The sequence below is a fragment of the Peromyscus maniculatus genome, chromosome 4, assembly GCF_049852395.1.
Source record: "Peromyscus maniculatus bairdii isolate BWxNUB_F1_BW_parent chromosome 4, HU_Pman_BW_mat_3.1, whole genome shotgun sequence".
Taxonomy (NCBI): Eukaryota; Metazoa; Chordata; class Mammalia; order Rodentia; family Cricetidae; genus Peromyscus; species Peromyscus maniculatus.
In genome coordinates, this window is record NC_134855.1 from 124,003,633 (window position 1) to 124,025,727 (window position 22,095).

Consider the following 22,095-nt stretch of genomic DNA (forward strand, 5'->3'; position numbering starts at 1 on the left):
GGTAAGGCCACATGTAATTTGTCCAAGTTAAACAATCACTGCTACTTTGGTTCAGGTTACAGTGAAGGTTTTTGGATTTGGGGGTTGTTTTATTTTTGTTTTTGAGTGAACTTGTTGAGTTTTCTCTTGTTTTTAATGGGTGTTTGTTTTGTTTTATATAGAGGTTCTTTTTTGTTGTTGATTTTGGGGCTTTTGGAGGGGGGAGGGTGATCTCCATTGGCCCGGAACTTGCTCTGTAGACCAGGCTGGAGCTCATTAGGTAGACAAGGCTGGAGCTCACTGTGTAGAAGAGGCTGGCCTCAAACTTGTGGCCTCTGCCTCTCAAGTGCTGCAGACTAAGTGTTGTTTTTAATGAGTGTCTAAGTCGGGCTCAAGCTCCAGGATCTGATAGCATTTGTATTAAATTCACAACGTGATTTAAGTCCTTAATTATTGGCTTTTTGAAAAGCCATTCTTAGGCATGTGGCCAGAGAGATGCTGGTGCCAAACTGAGATTGAAACCTGCATCTTTTGACTGCTAATCTAGGTCATGTGACTCTGCCACCCGAAAGGACTGGGTCTCCCAGTAGAGTTAAAGAGCTGATCATGGGAGAAAGAGTGGTCACTTCTAGAATGTGAAAAGAATGCCTATATTATTGTTGAAAATTAATTTAAATGCTAAATAATTTTTATTTTCCCCCTCTTAGTACTGAGGATTGAACCTAGAGCCTGGCACATAGTAGGCAAGCATGAACATACCCTTAGCCTTCATTTTTTTTTTCTGTTTCGAGACAAGGTCTTACTAAGTTGTCCAGATTGGTCTTGACTTATGACCCTCTTGTCTCAACTTCCCAAGTAGCTGGGATTACAGGCATCCACTACCAAGTCCGGCTTCATTCTTACTTCAGAATATCAAAATTGGGTCAGTTGTATTATATCAGCCACAAGAAGGTCCACCACCCTGTAGCTGAGAACCTCTGAGTCACTGACTCCATGATATTCCACCCAAGGAGCCGCCAGTCCTACCATTCCCAAAGCCCTATTCAGAGGTTGAAAGTGGAGATGGCATTACAAACAAGGGTGTCTATGCTAGGCTCTTTGCTGTGCTAGACGATTATTCCATGTCCTAGGCAGGAAATACCAGGGGAAAGAGAAGTTTATGCCCAAACTCAAGAGCGACTCATGGGGCCCCAAGGTTCACACTGATTGACTAGAAGAATGTGGGTGTCTCTAGGAGTCCAGCTCCAGCCTGCTTCTGCCTATCCAAGGGTTCTTGGGTGGAAGAGAGAGGAATGAGGAAAATTAGGTGGAAAGATAGACCTAGATGATGAAGAAAAAGACAGAGACACAGGATAGCTTCGGGAGGGCCCTGGGTCAATACCCAGCCACCCAGAGATTTATTCAAAAGGGCTTTTTATAATATGCCAAAGGAAGAGGCCAAAGACCTCCCCGTTGCAAGATGAAAGCATACCATACAGCCAAGTGTAGACCCTTCCAGACACCTGATAAACATGCCCATGGCCAAATCATCTCCTTATACAGCCCTGCTGGGTAAAGCAAGCTCAGATTCTCTGACTCTGAGTAAGGTCTTACTAGATAGCCTCTGTGGGCCAGCATAGAAGAATTAGTTTGCTTTCCTACTGCACTACTCCCAGAAGGAATTCCAGTTGAATGTCTAGACTAAGTGGGTAGTATATAGGATGAGATTTTAGTGGTCTACAGGTCTGACTTTCAGCCCAGGTCTATAAGCTCAATGTCTGAACAAAGGCCAAGCTCACTTCCTCTTCTTCCCTGCCTTAAAAAAAAAAAACAAAAAAAAACTGGTCTTTTACTGGAAGGCACTGAAATCAGCTGTAGAGATTCCTTGTGTAAGACAATACATGAATAAAGCCCATATGTTTTCATGATGGCCTTCCCTGAAACTCACCAAAATGAGCAAAACTGAAAGTGAGAGGCTGGAGAGAGCGGTTAAAAGCATGTGTTACTCCTTCAGTGGACCCAAGTTCAGTTCCCAGAACCCATCTTGGGTTGTTCACAACCTCCTGTAACTCTAGTCCAAGGCATCTGATGCCATCTTCTGGGCTCCTCAGGTACCCGTACTCATGTGCGTATACCCATACTCAGATATATATGCATACACATAATTAAAAATAAGAAATGTAAGTGATTCACAATGCCAGTGCTTGCCATCTGTATATTGATACTGGTATATTGGGCTGGTAATACCTTTCTTAAAATGATAAAGCATCATTGTTGATGAGCCAAAGTGTGTGTGGGTGACATGCCCCCAGCAAATGTATGTTCCAAGCCATCCCAGCAGAGCTTCAGCGGAGACAATCCCACACCTGGCCATGATGTCCTCACTAGTTAGGTGTCTGTGATCTGCACAGGTAAGGAAACACATCATCTTCATGCTGGTACCCAAAGGAAGGGTTTTCTGTTTAATGCTTGGGATATGTGCTACCTGGAAGATCTCTGCTGGAGTCTGGGTCAGTTCCGGGGATCTCCCCGAGGTGAGATTTTTCAGAAGACTTCCTGTTGAGGAAAAATATCTAATGTGCCCCGTGTCTTGGCAGTGGCAACAAAGAACACCAAAGTGTGAGGCTCTTACAGGGGAGGCAATGAAAGGTGGACCAATGGAAAGCTTCATTGGAATCATGTTAGAAAAAGCAGAGCAGACCCAGGAGGAGCTTGTGAGACGGCACAGAAGCATGGAGAGAGGTCCTGTCAGGTCCTAGAGTAGACAGAATGAAGTAGGCCAGTGATGTGATCTGGTCTTCTCCAATCAGCAGACCCAGACCTCCATTAAGGATAGCTTGAACCCACCCTTCATGCCACACTCAGCAGGAGGCCTGGGTATTCTCCTAGCCCCTGCCTACGCCATGTTTTCTCATCTGAAGTAGGGCTGGGGCTTTTTTCCTCTTGTAGTTCCTCTGCTGTGATGGCTACAGGACCACTCAAGATATCCAGCTCTCTGTGCTTTCTGGGCTCTTAGACAGGAATAGAACGAGGCTGTGTTGAAACTCTAGAGGAACTGAAGCATGGCTAGAAAGCCTTGGATCCTCAATCTTTGAACCAAAGGGAAGGAGCTGGCAGATGTGAGTACCCAAGCCAGGAAAGGTGACTGTCTGGAAACCAGAGGGCTCTGAATCTACCCATAATTCATACTGAAAAGCAAAACAAAGACCTTGACCTGGATCATTAAACCTGGGGTCTCTTTTCAGAGGCACCATCATTGGTTCTGAGGAGGGAAGCAGTAACTTCAGGGTTCTTAGTAGGTGTCAGGCGCACCCTGGGTACTCAGGGCAAGAGACCTCACCAAGTCCTCTCCTCAGGCCCTGAGTGAGGTTGGAGGCAGCTCTAGCGGATGAGGGAACTGAGCCAGGGGAAGGCCACCCCACATTTAAAAAGTGGTCATTTATTCTTTATGTCTGACTCTGGTACCCTCTGTAAACAGCATCCTGCTTCCCTCAGCTACCCACTCTGCTGAGAGAAACGTCTCTGCTGGGATGTGTCCCAGGAAGAGCCGAGGCTGGACCACTGAATATGAGGTCTCAGCTTGGCTGCTGATAACGTGTATGCACATGTATGTCAGTGCATGAAAAAAAAAAAAAAGAAGAAGTGTAAACTCACTGTCAACTTTTTACACAGTGGAAGGCCCAGGATTTCTCTAGCCCCGACTGTCCTGGAACTCTCTATGTAGACCAGACTAGCCTCAGAGTCACAGAGATCCACCAGTCTTTGCCTCCCAAGTACTGGGATTAGAGGCATGTACCACCAAGCCTGGCTGTTCTAGTATTTACTTGTTACCGGAAAAAATAGAAGGAAAATGTAATGAGCATCAGGAAGAGCAGTCACCTATCCTTGCCCATGAAGGGATATTTGCACTCTTCCGAGACATGTGTTCTCTGTTGACGGAGTGCAGCTGACTTCCTACCTAGAAGCCCTGAAGCAGGTGTTCGGGGTTAGCATCCCGGCTTCCTCTCTTGCTTGCTGCATGGCACGATTTCTTCCTGTGTGGAGTGATTGTGTCATAGTCCTCCTTGTATGGGGTTTGTTTAAGGATTTGAAGAGTTGGTGGACCCAAGATGGCTAGGATAGTGTTGCTATTCTTAGTTGAAAAGATTTGGGTTTCTTGCGTTGGAGTTAAAGCAACCAGATATGACGGAAAAGCAGCAGAAAGGAGCAAAATTGGTAATCTTCCAGAAGTGTGAGCACTGCTGCCATTTGGTTTTGGTTTTGGTCTGAGCTAGCCCTCATTCTGAAAGGTCCCATTTCTTATGTTCCTCAAACAATTTTTCTCTCTTTCTTAAGAGCAGAAGCTTGAGTTTCTTGTTGGAGAGAAGCAATGGGGGATCACTCAGTGGGGTCACTGGTCCTTCTTTTTATTTCAAACCTTCCCCCCATTCTTTATTGAGGATTTAATAGGGGTGGTCAGTAAGAGTACATGTCCAGAAAACAAACTGAAGAGACCAGTCCTAGTTTTAAAGCGTGGTCTTTAAAAAAGAATAAACAAACAAACAAAACCTGGATAAACTACCTAGCACTGTCCACAAACATCACCTGCTCTGCACACCACATGTGTGTCTGACGCCACTGTGCTTGGCACAAGAGTTTGCTCACTGGGTTGCCAAATATGAGGAGATGGAAAGTCCCAAGTCTCAAACCCACCTTGGGGAGGCTAGAAAGGGCTTGGGGGTATGTATGAATAGGGTGCTCTGAGCTGTCGGGAGAGGTGTTTACAGACAAGGAAAAGGAAGTCGTTGGTCACCTACACAGAAAACAGCAGCTGTGCTGAGAGCGAACGGTTCCCCCATCAAACACCTGGCATGCCCAGGTAATGAGTCACTGGTTTCAACCGATTTGAGCTGGACACAATTTGGACAAATTCCTAGACCAATTTCAGATTCCTGAAAACAAGGTCAAAAGTTGCACCCAAGTGACCGCACTTCTTCATGTTATCCATTGTGAAGCTACCAGAGGCCTTTTTCTCTACTACATAGCTGAGTGACTTCTTTTTTAATATAATCGTTTTATTAATTGTTAGAGAATTTTTGAGAATTTTCTCCAAGTCCTCTAAAAACCACCATTTCCTCCGTCATACTTACCTCTATTCTGTGTCTTTTTTTTTTTTTTTTTTTTTTTTTTTTTTTTTTTTTTAAGAAGACACTATCTCTAGGCAGATGCTCTGGTCTCTTACAAGCTTTATACCATTGAGTGACTTTTTTTTGTTTGTTTGTTTGGTTTTTTTTTTTGTTGTTGTTGTTGTTGTTGTTGTTCTTTTTAGACAGGGTTTCTCTGTATAGTTTTGCTGCCTGCCCTGGATCTTACACTGTGGAACCCCCAGAGATCCGCCTGACTCTGCCTCCTGAGTGCTGGGATTAAAGACGTGTGCCACCACCACCCAGCCTGCGTGACTTCTAAAATGAACAAGGAGTCAGCCAACCATAGAAGCTGAGGGAGGAAGATTGCTGTGAGTTTGGAGCAAGATTGGTCTACATAGTAACTCCCAGGACAGCCTGGGCTACTAGCTAGAATCAAGTGAAATTAGAGGGTTGATTCAAGTTTCCCCTCCATTTCAATACCAGAAATTATTTTTACTTTTGTGTTTTAAGAAAATGGGCTACTCCTAACAGACTGCCACAGTCTCACCACACCAAGGCCAGCACTGGTCCCTGGCCTTATAGATAGAAGAATGGAAGAGGGAACCTGCTCAATTTGCTGGGCATGAAACCCTCCATTATTCTTACCCTCTGTGAACAGCCCAGCACATTTTGGAGATGGTTTGTGTAACTCTTGGGTACAGAAGTGACTGGGCTCATTCTGAAGTTACACATTGTTCTGAGAATTCCAGGTAAAAGCCCCATGCTGGTCTTCAATTGTCTTTTGTCTACATGTGTTTTGGAGGGAGTTTCTGTACTACCAGCCAGCTCCCAAATAACAACACAGAGACTTATTATCAGCTATAAATGCTCTGCTGATAGCTTAAACTAGCTCTTATAACTTAAATTAATCCATTTCTACTAATTTACATGTTGCTACATGGCTCATGGCTTGTTACCTCATTTTTCACACATCCTGTTCCCTCTGCGTCTAGCTGGCAACTCCACTCTTCTTCTTCCCAGAGTTCTCTCAGTCTGACTCTCCCACCTAACCTCTTCCTGCCTAGCTATTGGCCAGCTGGCTATTTATTAAACCAAGGAGAACAATACATCTTCATAGTATACAAAAGGATTATTCCACAGCACTTGGGTATTTGCATACTTGGGTATTTGCATACATAAAGTGCATAAAGTCTTAAGCATTGAGTCTAATATATGGACACTCATATAGGACCACCTAAATCTGGAAGCAGAACTTCTTCATCCTCCTCACATACACCAAAGTGGCCCTGTGACCCTTGGTTCCTTCCCAAGGGCAACTGCCAACCTGTGTTAGACTTTATAGAGATGAAAGGCTGTGGGAGATTTGCGTATCATGCCTCTTTCACTCCCAGTGTGGCGTCTGGAGTTTCACACATACTGCACGTGGAACAGTGTGCTTCTTCACTGAATGAATGTGTCCCATTGTCTGAGACCCATTGTAGTACACTACAGTGTGAATATATCCCATGCAGCCATTATGTTGAAGTAGGTTTTGGATTCTCTCCAATTTGGAGCAATAATGAAAAGCACTGCTCCAAACATTTATATGCATTCCTAATTAATGATTGGCATGACCCATCCACTTCTTTGGAGACCTGTTCTACCAAGGTGCAGGTGAGTGATATTCATGAATGCCGCTTTCAGAACGCTTGAATGAGATAAACAAATTGGTTAGTGCTTACAAAGTGACTTGAAATTTAAAATCACTTACTTAGGGGCTGGTGGAGAGTGCCGCTCAGTGTTAGAAAACTTGTTCAATATGCTCAAGGCCCTGAGTTTGATCCCTAGCACACCAAAAAGGAGAGAAAGAAAAAAAATAGATGATTTACCTTGAAAAGCTGTCTAAGTGCTTGTTCCAAGTAGCCACGTCTCCTCAAGCAAGCCATTTATGTACTTCTGCTTCGTCATCTGTAAAATATGCATAGTATTAATGTTATGCAAAAGTAAGGAGCTGTTACAAGGATTAGATTATTATTAAGTGAAGTATCTGCATAGGGCTTAGCTCATCTAAGCACTCAGTTGCTGTTATTGATTTTTTTTATGGTAATGATCATGCAGGATAAAGTCAAAGAAGCTATGAAGTCACACAAGCTTATTAACACAAACCAAGTGACCTGTTTAATGTCTGACGTGAAGTGAGAGTGTTGTTCTGCTTTTTCTTCTTTCTATTAACCCCTTGAGCATCTATTTTAATCTTTAAAAAAAGATAGAGTGTGGAAGTGGAGGAACAAAGGAAACCAAGGCTGAGGAAATCTGGTCACTATGGGATCAACATTAACCTCTAGATTCAGTTCTGACTTGGAGGTACAGTCAAGTTGTTCGTGATTTGCACATCTGACTTAGATTATTCTCCACCCCCAGACTTCTAATAATAGACAGTAATCTGAATTCAATATGACCTAACCCAATATCAAGAATTTCAGAGGCCAGAGAAAGAACCCAACTCTTTCCAGTCTTAGAAATAAGTGGATCCGTGCACTTGCAAAATGGAACCATATTAGTGTCATATATCAGTTAGTCACCACAGTATGACTCAGGTGGAATTGATGAGAACTGCAGCATGTTAGATGAAAAAGCTGGCACTGAAAAAGCAGAGAATTTATCATTGGGCAAATTCTCTTCAGCCTGGAAACACAGATTTATATTACTGTCCATTTTAGTATCGGCAATGGAAACTGGGTGACCATTCAAAGAAGGAAAAAGTAACTCCACCCACACGTAAAGGTTTTCCTAACTCCATAGGAATGTAAATGTTTCAACTTTTCATTTTGAAATAGTATCAGACTTACAGGAAAATTGCACAAATAATACAAAGAAATGCCCCGCCTCCACCCAGATTCCCCAGTGTTAGCCCTTTGTCACAGTCCCTTTGTTCTTCTTTCTCATTGTACACACACACACACACACACACACACACACACACACACACACCTTCCTTGTTTCTGAATCATTATGGCCCCTTTGCCCCGATTTTCATTGTGTTTCCTAAAACCCAAGCAAACTATGGTATAGTTATCAAACTTGAAAAAACAATATTGAAGCTGTGTTTACACAGTTACCAAAGCTGCAGGCTGTATTCAGATCTCACCTAATACCCCACTGATGCCCCCTGTTGCAAATGAGATGAGGTGTTTGGTTCCAAATCCAATCCAAGATCACACCTTCAGTATTAGAACCCCTTTAGCTTGTAAACCAGCTAGCCTGACGTACACAGCAGTGGACCACAACAGAGAAGAGACCCTGCCTCAAATAAGGTATGAGATGAGACTAGATGCCTGCAGTAGTCCTCTGGCTGCCATGTTCTTGCCATAGCATATATCCACCCTCGCCCTCTCACACACACGCATTTTTTTAAAAGGAAGAAAATCCTATAAACTAACATAGTAACAGGAAGGGACAGTAGTACACCTGGATCAGAAGAAGGTCTTCTGAAATATTTACTTGTATGTAGGGAGATTAAAATAAGCCTGCTTGTTTTTTTTTTTTTTTTTTGGTTTTTCGAGACAGGGTTTCTCTGTGTAGCTTTGCGCCTTTCCTGGAACTCACTTGGTAGCCCAGGCTGGCCTCGAACTCACAGAGATCCGCCTGCCTCTGCCTCCCGAGTGCTGGGATTAAAGGCGTGCGCCACCACCGCCCGGCTAAGCCTGCTTGTTTTATTGATTGTGCGTAAGGAAGGTATGACCAGGGAAAGGTCACTTTTCCTGGCATGTGAGTCCTGGTGGTTCTGTGTGTAGTCTGTTGCATGTTAAATATCCTGATGACATGTTTGCCTTCTCCTCTGAAGGCACAGATGTGCATCCCGAGAGAGCGCCAGTTGCAATTCTCTCTTCAGACAATGGTCACAGTAGCTGCGTTTTCTTTGGCAGATGTGGTGTTGGAGAAGGCTATGCACAAATGCATCTTGAAGCCCCTCAAGGGCCACGTGGAGGCCATGCTGAAGGACTTCCACACAGCTGACGGCTCGTGGAAACAACTCAAGGAAAACCTGCAACTCGTGCGCCAGAGGAACCCACAGGAGCTGGGGGTCTTTGCCCCGACCCCTGACTTGGTGGACCTGGAGAAAATCAAAGTGAAATTCATGACCATGCAGAAGATGTATTCGCCAGAAAAGAAAGTCATGCTTCTGCTTCGGGTCTGCAAGCTCATCTACACTGTCATGGAGAACAACTCAGGTGAGGCAGCCTATCTGTCACTCTGTGTCCAGACTTCCAGTCGAGCCCCAGTGTCCCTTCCCTTCCGGCTCTCAGTTTCCTCTATCAGCCTATAGAAATGTAAGCGCTGCTGGTGGAATTTGTCAAATGAGCCTTGTGCAACAGAGTCATCTCAGTCAGTGGTCTCGGATAAGGACAAAGTAAGAGTTGCCTACAGTGCTGAGGTAAATAACAGCGTTAGTGCGATGGAGTGCTTATGACCACGTTGCCCTCCCACTGTGAAGGTGTTTCTTTACTGGGGTCTTCACCGCCTTAATCTTCTGCCCTGCAGTTTCCACATCTGTTTTTACATATGACCCTCTCCTTCATAACTGAGAATTATGTGAGACAACTCAATCTGAACCCCAAGTGCAATGAGAATATTAGTGAGAACCTCTACCACACACAGGCCCATGAGGGCTTATGCTGATAATCTACAGCACGTGTATGAGAAATCTGGAATGTTTGGTAAAAGTGAGGCTGCGTTAGTCAGTTCTTTAGTATGGGCTGAAGCATTGAGATCGGAACTCATCAAAGAATTACAAAGTAGGAAATAAGTCCTCAGATTTCCCCAGGCTCTTTCCTCAAGATGCAGAAGTACCCCATGATTCATGGTTAGTGACCAAATCCGCCCTGTTCTGGCCTTCAGAGAGCTTCCTGTAATACAGCGGTCAATTATCAACTTTTTCCTGACAGAAATTGCCTTAGTAGAGAAGCCATGGACTCTGTTACCCATTGCTAGATTAGATAAGAATGTATGTGCACTGCAGACTGCTGAGTGAGGACCTTAACCTCTGAGCTCTTGGGACCAGGGAGATGGTTCCCCAGGCAAAGCATTTGTCAGGCAAGCATAAGGACCAGAGTTCAGATTCCCAGCATCCACAGAAATGCTGGGTGGATGTGTGTAGTAGCCTACCCACAGTCCCACACCAGGAGACAGGGACAGGATCCCCGTGGTAAGGTGAATAGCTAGAATAGCCGAATAGGTGAACTCCAGGTTCAGGAGAGACTCTGCCTCAGTAAATACAGAAAAGAGCAAGTGAGGAAGATACCTAACTAATGTCAACCTCTGGCCCCTACATGCATGCACACACTTGTGCATGTACACACACACACACACACACACACACACACACACACACACACACACACCAGAGCCCATAAACTGTTGCCAGTCTGTGGCTAGACATGGCCTCTGAAATTTGAAGCACATATCTCTATAGTGCATGAGATCATTTATAAAATTTTCCAGAATAATACCTGCTCAGCATTGCATTGTTCTGCAGCACCGTCTCTCCACCTGCACACTAGCGACGGTTCAGTCATGACCGACTTCATTGTGCGGGCTGTCCTGCTCCCTGTGGGGAAGCCGAGCGGCCTCCTGGATACCGTTCCCACTCTCACCTTCCAGCTGTGATCTGAAAAATGTTTCCAGATACTGTACATGTTCTCTTGGTCAGCAAAGTAACCACAGTTAAGAACCACCATTGCAGGCCGGGTGGTGGTGGCACACGCCTTTAATCCCAGCACTTGGGAGACAGAGCCAGGTGGATCTCTGTGAGTTCGAGGCCAGCCTGGTCTATAGAACAAGATCCAGGACAGGCACCAAAGCTACAGAGAAACCCTGTCTCAAAAAACCAAAACCAACCAAACAAACAAACAAAGAGCCACCATCGCAAAGAACATGAGAAATAAGGACTGTTTTATTTGTTTGTTTGTTTACTATATATTGCTATTAATCAGGTGCTATCATCAACACACATTTAAATAAATTAAATTAAATGAACATTGAGCAGAGAGCAAAATCTTTTCCTGGTTTAAGTTTGATCTGTCATTGCATTTGTGATCAGTAAGTGAGCTAGAAAGAGTTAGCCCAAGGAAAGATTTTATTAAGGGTTTATATCATACCTTGCTAACAGTTTAAAACACAGGCACTTTGTTCTAGTGTATAAATCTTAAAAATGGGAAGAAAATCTGAACTGGGTTGACTGTCCCATAGGCATTCATTCTGAGACTGTGAGCAAGGGCTGGTCTCAGTAAACAGTAGAGGAAGAGTCTAGGGCCACGTAGGTAGAATTCCAGAAACTCCTACGCCTGTTTATAAGTAGCACATTTCCCCAGCATGACTCCTTGGTGGCTAATAATAGCAGCAAATAGGATGTGAAAAAAAAAGAGACATTGATAAAAATATCCTACTTTGCCCTCTCTTCCTGATCCTAGGGAGGATGTATGGTGCGGATGACTTCTTGCCTGTGCTGACCTATGTCATAGCCCAGTGTGACATGCTTGAATTGGACACTGAGATCGAGTACATGATGGAGCTCTTAGACCCGTCACTGCTGCATGGAGAAGGTAATGTACCCTGGTGTGTCAGAGGAACTAGGCAGCTAGGGGGCCAGTTAGCAGGGGTTACACATTTTAAAACTGACATGAGATTCATGGAATGTAAAATTAGCCATTTTGAAACTGGGCACGGTGGTCCACACCTGTCACCAGCATTTAGGAGGTAGAAGCAGCAAGGTTATAGGACCCAGACAGGCCTGAGCTACATAGCAAAGGCCTATCTCAGAAAGCACAATGAGAGTTGGGAAAAGAGCTCAGCCAGTGAAGTGCTTGTGGACCTGAGTTCAAGCCCCCAGCATGCACATCAAAAAGCTCGACATGGAGGTGTACATCAGCAATCCCAACAGTGGGGAAGCCCAGATGTAACACTGGAGACGGGTGGAATGCTAGGGCTGACTAGCCAGGCAGCCTGACAAATCAGTGAGCTCCAGGCCAATGAGAGATCCTTTCTCAAAAAACAAGGTGTATGGCATCTGAGGAATAACACCCAAGGTTGTCCTCTGGTGTCCACCTTCATGCACAAACACACACACACACACACACACACACACACACACACACACACACACGAATGCCCACATGCACAGAGAGCAGTCTAGCAATGGATAGTACATATTGGCTGTTGATGCCGGGTGGCAGTGGTGGCACACGCCTTTAATCCCAGCACTGGGGAGGCTGAACCAGGTGGATCTCTGTGAGTTCAAGGCCAGCCTGGTCTACAGAGCGAGATCCAGGACAGGCACCAAAACTACACAGAGAAACTCTGTCTCGAAAAACAAAAACAAGAAAACAAAACGTATAGTCTGTTGAACAACCACCACCTCTATCTAGCTCCAAAGCATCTTTATAACCCCAAATACAATCCTGTGGCTGGAAAACCAGTTATGGGGACAGGGGGAGTTGGTCCTTGTCATCTTACTGGTTAACCATAGGACTAATTGTTTTTTTAATTTAAAACTATGTACTTGTCTGGGTATTTTAGTGCATGCCTGTAATCCTAGCACTTGTGGGGAGGGGATCAGAAATTCAAGGTTATCCTTGATTAAATAGTGAGTTTGAGACAGCATGATATCTATTGAAACAAACAAAAATGTACTATACCAACTTTTTAAAATCACAGTAGTAATAGTATTTCATTGTAGAAAAATAAAAATTTAGAAAGGAGAAAATGCAACCAAGCCCGACAATAGAAATTTAATTTAGTAGAATTAAACATTTAATAGATTATCTTTTTCTTTTGGTATGTGTTTGTTTTTTTCAGTACTAAGAATTGACCCTAGGGCCTCATACATGCAAGGCAAGCAGCCGACCACTGAGTTATAGCCCCTGCCCTTTGAATGGTACATTTTTTAAAAAAGATATAGCTCCTTTTTTTATATATAGCTTCTTTTATTTAGGAAGCTACTGACTTTCTATTAAAGAATACTTATACTGCTAGAAAAATAACTTGCTATTGTTATCACTAAAAATTAATGAAAAGCTGCACCTTTTTAAAAAAGAATTGTTTTAAACATACAAACAGCATTGGTTTGCTTCCCGTTGACCTCGGTGTTCAGGTTCAGTCTTGTCCTGCCTGTGTCTTCGCAGAGGAAATTCTTTCTCCTTCTGCATCAGTTAGAGGTTGAATCATGAAAATCTTTTGGATGCTTGACTACATAGCTCACAACCTTGAAAGGCGGCAAGAAGTGGGACTCACCTGTGAACTGCTCCTTCTGCAAGGAGACAAATCAGGGCCTGTGTGCCCAGCTGTCAATCATTTTCAGAAATTCCTAGGACACCCAGACAGACTCTGAGGGTGCAGCTGTGTTTTTCCTGTTCCTGTCGAGTTTCGGTCTGGGCTTGAGTACAAAGGTCCACCTGCGCTTGGGATTCCCCAGGGCATTCATCACCTAGGCATCTCCCATGGAGGAAAGCAAATGCATTATCATCCCCAGAATGTCCTGGACTGTCCTCAGTCCTCTAATGTGAATCTGCTAGGCTTGGGTTTCCTATCAAAGACCTACTGGCCCTTGTCTCCAAGGCATGCCCTCCCTCTCCCTTTCTGGTCAGTGCCAACTTTGGATAAGTATCCTCCATCCTGTCTCCAACCAGAGGCAGATATGAACGAGCTCTTCCTGTCTTTATCTCCCTCTGGTTCATACCCTCTCAGTGGAATTCTCAGCCAGGGACTCATAGGCTCTATTAGGAGCCCATAAGACCCACTGTGTCTTTTCACTTTCCTGGAACTGGGCCGGAGAGAGAAAATGAATGTGGCTTTGTCCAGGCACCGAGGTAGATGTTTTAGGTCCAGTGGCAAGCCTTCCCTTTCCCCACCATGGGATTATTGTAGCTTAGGGTTTATTTTGGTGGTTTCTGGTAGCAAGAAGACCCCTTGAGGCTTTGAGGAAAAGAGGGTGCCAGTCTCCCTTAGAAAATCACCCTTCTCTTACTGACAGTATGTACTTAGGACAGACAGATGCTTACGTCTTGTGGTCTGAGGACAGAGACAACCATTTCCTGCCCCTTTTTCTGGCCCCGTGTTTCAAGCTTTTCTTCTTAAAGGAGAACATCATAAGTACTGTGGGTGACAGATGGGCAGGATTGTCTTCCCCTGCAGGAATCCCCGTGAGGGAAAACAAAAACAAAAACAAGGTCACACTGCACACTGACATAAGAACAGCCGGTGTGCTCCTCTGCATGAACTATGACACTGCTTACCTTCCTTCCTCAGGAGGGCATGGCCCAGGCAAGCTGGCCGTAGCTCTAGAGTAAACGGCAGGGCATTGAACTTCAGCTCCTCCAATCCAGATCTAGAGGAGCTGCGGTCATGTGTCACAGATCCTTGCTTTCTGTGGCCTGTCCAAAGCTCCCTTGGGTTGGCTTTACAGCAGTCACATGCTTTTTCTGCTGTGTAAGCAGGTATTCTCATTTACAGACCCAGCACCGTAGATGCCCTTGCAAGCTCAGAGCTCTCGCTTATGGTGGGATATAGTTTTGCTGAAACGTAAAACCTTCCTCTAATTGTATCCACATGTTTCAGAATATGGTCAAGTCTGTGTTTCCAGCATTTGAGGTTTTCTCCTTAGTGGCCTGAGCACATCAGGGCCATGGTATCAAATTGAAAGTCCAGGGAACCCTTCACCATCCCACAGGGATTGTAGCTCCCAGAGCCACAGTTAAATGCTGACATGCAGGACAGAGTCCGTTGAGATTCCTGAAGTCCTTATAGATTCCCTGAACTCCATTGTGTGGCGATTCACGCTTTATCTAGCATTTTACACTGAGTCATGTGTGATTTGCTCATGGGGCAAATACTAAGATCAATAATTTATAGCAGAGGTTGCCCTAGAGTTCTTAAATCATGGGTGGTAGGGTCAGGAAAACTCTAAACAAAAAGCCGTGGGCTGTCCTGGGTTGGGGGTGTGTTCACATGATAAAGCACTTGCCTGGTGTACATGAGGCCCAGCACCATAAAGCTCTGCTAAGAAAGCAAGAGAGAAATCTCCATTAGTGACTGTAAACAACAAAGCCTCTTTGCCAAGTTCAACCCAGCGCAGGCTCACAGGCCTGCTATCCATGCTCCTTGAGTGGTAAACCATTTAATTCCTGCACATTGATTAGAGAGGGTTCTGCAAGGCCCAGTGTGAGCAATTCATTGCTTTGGCCACGAAAGTGACACTTCGGGAAATAACTCGCTTAATTGCAATGAATGTCTGGTCCTATGCATTAATGAACCATCAGTGCCTATTTTCTTTAATATGTGTCTCCATGACGGGTGCTGGGGGTGCATGCCTTTAATCCCAGCACTTGAAAAGGCAAGCGGATCTCTGTGAGTTCAAGACCAGCCTGGTCTACAGAGCGAGTTCCAGGATAGCCTCCAAAAGCTACACAATGAAGCCCTGTCTCAAAAAAAGACCAATATATATGTGTGTGTGTGTGTGTGTGTGTGTGTGTGTGTGTGTGTGTGTGTGTGTACACTTCTGGGGAGCAGGGATTCTCCACTTCTGAGGAGCAGGGATGCAGGGATTTAGGTCCTTTTTCTTAAGCTCTCCCTCCCCCCAACTCTGTCTTGGACACATAATAGAACTTCAATTGATATTTTGACAAAGAATGCCTTTAATCATAAAATGTGCCATGAGAATTCTTGCTACACATTTAAGGTGCCCCCTAGTGTCACCCAAGCACATTTACACATTCTGCTGCAAACAACTAATTATTTTTAAGACAAACCTAGGAAAATACATAGGCACCTTACAATGTAGTATGCCTATTAGCACTCCCCACAAACACAAGAGATAATTTTAGGGTACTCCTAGAGGTACACCCCTCTCTTTAACATGTTAATCATTTTTCTTAAATGTGGAAACAGAAATGATCAGCTTTTCAGTGCTCCCTGGTCCCAGCACAGGCTTGGATAACTCCATGAATCTGGTTGAGATGAGGGCTTGAACAGAGGGATGAAGATGTGAGGGATGTGCTCTTTGATGTATGCCTCTGTGGAAGTGATGGGGAAATCACAATCTCCTTCCACATGCAAAGGTTCTGCGCCTATGGATTCAACCAACCATGGGCGGTAAATATTTAGGGAAAAAATGAAATGAACATATACAACTTTTTTCATTGTCCTTTTTCTTTCCGGAGCTGAGGACCAAACCCAGAGCCTTGCGCTGAGCTAACTCCCCAACCCCTTCTTCAGTTCTTGATGTAGTGTTTCTATTGTATGGGGTATAATAAGTCACCCAGCCATGATTTAAGATTTACAGGAGTAGCCGGGTGGTGGTAGCACATGCCTTTAATCCCAGTACTCGGGAGGCAGAGCCAGGCAGATCTCTGTGAGTTCGAGGCCAACCTGGTCTACAGAGCGAGATCCAGGACAAGCACCAAAACTACACAGAGAAACCCTGTCTCGAAAAACAAAACAAAAATAAATAAATAAATAAATAAATAAATAAAAGATTTACAGGAGTATTGTGTAGATTGTATGCAAATACTGTGCCATTGTATATGAATATTTAAGCATCCATAGATTTTAGTGCACAGGGGTCAGATCCTAGACTCCACCCCCTCCAAGGACACCCAAGGACAACTGTGTACAATATGCCCTTAACACTAGTGCACCTCCACTGTCCTCACCAGCGTGACACTCTTGAGGACCCACTTTCTCTGCCCTTCCAGGAGGCTATTACTTGACAAGCGCCTATGGAGCCCTGTCTCTGATAAAGAATTTCCAAGAAGAACAGGCTGCGAGGCTGCTCAGCTCAGAGGCCAGGGACACCCTGAGGCAGTGGCACAAGCGGAGAACCACCAACCGGACCATCCCCTCTGTAGATGACTTTCAGGTACGTCCCCCAGTCCCCTCCATATTTCCCTCTTCTAGGAAGGCGGGGCTGTCTCCTGCAGCACATGGGCTCAGGGCCTGAGTCCCAGCTCAGATGAATCATCTGGTGGAATAGAATAATGAAGCCATTCTCTGGCCCTGCTGTATCACTTCTGTTTCTTTCAACATGTACAGAGATGCACCGCAGCTTTCAACAGGCCATGTCCCCACTGACTACACTATAATAATAAAAAAGAAAAAAAATGCATTGACCGTGTCTAACCCATCAAATACCCTGACTCAGAAAAACAGAAGGATGATGGGGAGGACTTTTTGTGTCAAGATTGTGGTCTTGTGGCTGATTGGCTGTGCCAGCTCATTACTGCTGCCCAGCATCACAAGGAGGATGATATCGAATATAGCTAGCCTGGGGAAAAGTACAGATTCAAAACCCGGCTGGTAGTATAGTTCGGTGGTAGACTGAATGTACAAGGCCCTGGGGTTCCATCCCTAGCACTTACAGAAAATTTCGCAAGTCAAGGTACACTTTCTACTCAGTGTGAATCACTTTAGCACCAGCATAAGTATAAATATACAAACAGGCGTGGCCCACAGTTAGCTGCAGTTAGGACAACCAAGTCAAATTAGGGCAGGATTCCTCCTAAAACATTTGGCCTGCTGTTAAAGACCTAACCTGACAGGATGTCCGAAGGAGCAGCCCAGGCAAAGGCATCGGATATCCAGCTTCCTCAGAAAACAGTGGACATTTACCCTGCAGCCCACCTGGTCGCCCTTTGGGGAGGTACAACAGGGTATCTTTCCATCTCTCCTCCCCCCTTTCCTCCCTCACTTGCCAAACAGAATCCCCTGGTGTCTCAGCTCAGCACTTTGGGCAGCGACTGAGTTTGAGAGTGAACATTGCAACCAGGACCCACTTAGGTTTCCAGGCTGGGCTGCTGGGCATGTGTGCTTCCCGATGAGTTTATTCCCTGGAGGAGAACTAGGGCTACAGAAGCCTTTTCCTGACCCGGCAACTCCCGATTTACTTTTGCCCGGTGTCAGTGATAATGAACCAGTCTGCAACCATCTTTGGGTAGTCATCTGAAGGCTTCTGTGGAACTCTGAAACCTGGCTGTGCTTTATTTCTAAGTGACACACAGCAGTTCCCTAGCAGGAGCCTGGAAAGGCAGGATGAATTTGCCTCTGTGTCCGGATTCACCTCCCTTGCCTTTTCTCTCCCATTTCTTATTGCTTTGAAAATAACCTTTGGTTCAAAGTCAGCCCATACTTGAAAAGCAAGGTCAGCACGTTTTTCTCCAAGATTGCAATTTTCTCAGAAATTCCATCCAGATGCACAAACTACAAAGCAAGAACACATGCTGTGCCCTGTCCCCGCCCCACCCCCACACACCCCTGCTTGGGTTGTTCAAGAGCATCCACGTGGTAAGTTATTTAGCTCATGCAGACCACTGGACTACTGCCATATAGGCTATGCATGGAGAAGGTCCTGAGGGGCTGCACCCTCTGAGATCAGAGAAAATGAGAAAAGTACATTCTTCCTTCAGTAGGCATCTCTGCCTGCTTATGTTACCACCACTGACTACCAGAAGTTCCTAACCTAGAGACCCATGGTACCCAATCCCCACACACCACAGAGCCCTTCCTTTGGCACATGCTCTACCCGCTGACCTCACTCACTTTAAAGAGGCATGTCTTCCCACAGTACCACCCAAGAGAGAGATTTTTGAGCACCCAGATCATGGATGAAAACAAAAATACAGAAATGGAATGCCAGTACTGCAGGTCATCAATACAAACACCCCTAACGCTCCCTTTTACTGGAAGAAAAAGACTCCTTAGTAGCCAACACAGTGAAATGCTGACTGTGTCTCAGTTTCCTATGTAGGCTACTCTCTTCAGGAGTCCTTGAATAAGCAAAAAGTGTCGGCAGGGATGGGAGAAGAGAGGCATGGTCTGATGGCACGTGCTCTGAAGACAGATGTTCAAATCTGAGAGCATGGCACTCCAGCTGAGTGCCACTTGACCTGGCCTCTCCTCTGCAAAGTCACCAGGTTGGCCAATGTCCTCCCTACACATGACATGAAACATCCACAGTACACAAGAGCCCGCCTCGCCCCCCATTCCTGTATGCCTGCTAAGCCTTATGGCAGCCATAGGAGACAAAAGGCTGGGCCCTCTCAACCAGGGGCGCCAGAACTAAGAAGCAAAAATGTGTGCGTTCTCTGGATGCAGCTGGAATTTGACTAGGACTGCTCTGTTTTGTGTGTAACTGTTCTTATCGTTTTGATTGTGAGCCTAGCTTTTAATGGCTGAGCCATCTCGCCAGCCTGTGTATAACCATTCTTAAGGACCTGGAAATAATGGAGCTACAAGAATAACAAAATCTTGGCAACTGCCTGGGCTTGTGTTGTAGGAGTCGACAGGCTTACTTACAGCTTGCAGGGTGGCGAGCACCTACATGATTCCCAATGCCAAGCTTACAGCCATCTCCTTTGGCTTCCCGCAGCACCACGTTGTGTTTAGTCAGCTCCATCTCCAAAGTTTTCTTGCAGAATCAACATCTCCTCCCTCTGGTTCTCCCCACATCACACCCTGGGCTGCTGGGAGCCTTTTGTAAGGTTGCATCACATGAGATCGCCATCTGGGTAGAATGGTCAGACATCAGCAGTTTGCCCAGGCGTTAATGTCTTTGCTTAGGCTTCCTAGAAGAGCACAAAGTGAGCATCCTATGTGCTGGTGTGTCTCAGTGTTTTTAATCCCCTCCTGCTAACTCCTGGACCAGACCCTTCTGCTGTTTAGGGTTATTTTTCAAGCTGGGAAAACCCCCCAGCTTTGGATGTAGTTCATACTCTTACTCCGGATTTTTTTTCAGCAGCTGGTTTTATAGTGGACAAAGAAAGATGAAAACCAGGGCTCACGGGACTTCCTGTTGCTTCTCTTTGCAATGAGCTAAACATGGTAGCTCAGTCCTTGCCGAGTTCCAGTCAGAGTCTTCCCTGGCAGTCTGAGCTACGTGGCCTAGCTAGACGTCAGGAAAAACCCAAGCCTTGAAGTAGTTCTCAGCCTCTCAACTATGTTTGCTTTCTCGTCTGCCCTTGCCCCTGACATCTCTGTTTCCACTTGCAGAATTACCTCCGAGTTGCCTTTCAAGAGGTCAACAGCGGATGCACAGGGAAGACCCTCCTTGTGAGACCGTACATCACCACAGAGGATGTGTGTCAGCTCTGTGCGGAGAAGTTTAAGGTGGAGGACCCTGAGGAGTATAGCCTCTTTCTCTTCGTGGATGAAACATGGCAGCAGTTGGCAGAGGACACTTATCCTCAAAAGATCAAGGCTGAGCTTCACAGCCGGCCTCAACCCCATATATTCCACTTTGTCTACAAGCGAATCAAGAATGATCCTTACGGTGTGATTTTCCAGAATGGGGAAGACCTCACTCCCTCATAGAGGACACATGGGACTTCCCATTGATGCATCCAAAAGGGAGCTAGGAGTCAAGCCTTCTGGCTGCCACATGTTTGAGCTTGAAAGACAGTCACTTCCTCAAGGACCCCTCAGATCAGTGACTAAGCCATCCATCCATAGGCTGACTTAGCCAAGGGCAGCTTTTAGATACATTGCCCAAATGAGGTATCTGGGGTTCACAAAGTAGTAAGATTCTCCTCTAGAAATGGAGAATTGCATTTGATGGTTCAGGTGTCCAGAGATCACTGGCTGCTTAGCCTTGGCCAGCTTCTGGGCTGGCTTACATGTTTGTATATGTGCTGAGGAAACACTTAAGGTACAAGCTCTTCTCTTGGGTTCCATAGCAGGTGTTGACAAGACTGTCCGATGCAGTGCGTCAGGTACCTCTCAGCTCTGTGGACGGCTCCATCCTTCCCTCTTTCCCCTCTTTCCTCCTTCGTTCATTCTATACTTTTTTTTTTTTTTACAAAGAGCCTTTGTGTTTTTTTTATATTTCATAGAAAAATTTATAGCAGTTGCAGGTAAACTGTCAGGATTGGTTTTTAAGATATTTTTGTAACTTTAAAATATTCTATAAGTATGCATGTGATTTAACATTTAATATTTGAAGATAAATCTCTTGCTGGATCTGAGAGTATTGCGTTTTAGGGGTCTCTCTTCTGTAACTGGACGTTTCGGCAATTTTGTGGGGAGAGGCTGCTGGTTGTCGTAAAGCAATCCTTGACACTGGCCCCAGACCGCCTTGGAAGAATCTGATGTACTGTTTGTTGCCTTGCTCACTTTTAGTGCTGTCGTACTATTTGTTGTTTGCTTATATTTTTAAGCAATTGATGCTGAGGATTAGGAGAGACATGAATGTAGAGAGAGGTAGAGAGAGAAACACAGACTCTAAGGAGGGGTTGAGGAATGTAGTCTGCAGGTTCAGGCTTTGGAGGACATAGGAAAAGGAGTCGGTACTGTAAATACATGCTGCAGTGAGGTTTGACAAAGGTCTGTTCCATATGCTATCTGCTTTGGGAAACACTTTTAAAAATCCCTACAAGGGAAAGCAAATCAAGGATAACGCTCCCTGTGCCCATTTTGTAAGCCAAAAACTGATGGCATCCAACTATTTGGAGGCAGAAACCAAGTAATGTATAATATGGCTTTTGTTGAGGTCAGTAAGATGCTGGTGGGAAAAGAATGCACCAAAAAGACAAAAACAAAAACAAACCAAAAACTCCTCTTTATTGTAATAATGGACAGTGGCTGGGATGTGACTCTGGTAGAACTGGCATGCACCAACTAGCATACTGGGTTCCATCCTCAGCATGACAAACAAAACAAAGAGAAAACACACAAACAACATGGATATACGGTGAAGTTAGATAGATGTTGTATAAAACGAATTTCTGGGCACACATAGTAGAAGGGTCGTGTATCGGTGTAATACAGGTCATTGCAGAAACAAAAAACAAAAACATGTTACTGTACTGTGTAAGGACGCACAGGCATCTGGTTTGGGGAGGCCTTGTAACTGTATCCTTGGCTTTTGTTATACTAGAACCCTCAGCACATACTGTGTTGTTCTTTTTTGTAAATGATTTTCAATGGAATTTTGCACATAAATACATTGTAATACTGTACAATAATCCTGTGTAAAATAATTTTTTCAATA

General features: G+C 44.9%; 1 protein-coding gene across 7 annotated transcripts in view; it reads left to right on the forward strand.

Moving 5' to 3' along the window:
• Window positions 1-22,095, forward strand: part of Rin2 (Ras and Rab interactor 2) — a 214,052-nt gene extending 191,957 nt beyond the window's left edge. For all 7 annotated transcript variants that reach the window (XM_076570778.1, XM_016002984.3, XM_016002985.3 and 4 more), the window contains 4 exons: window positions 8,990-9,295; window positions 11,534-11,665; window positions 16,811-16,974; window positions 20,100-22,095. In XM_076570778.1, coding sequence (XP_076426893.1) covers window positions 8,990-9,295; window positions 11,534-11,665; window positions 16,811-16,974; window positions 20,100-20,420 — 923 coding nt within the window. In that variant the 3' untranslated portion in view covers window positions 20,421-22,095. The remainder of the gene's footprint in view (window positions 1-8,989; window positions 9,296-11,533; window positions 11,666-16,810; window positions 16,975-20,099) is intronic.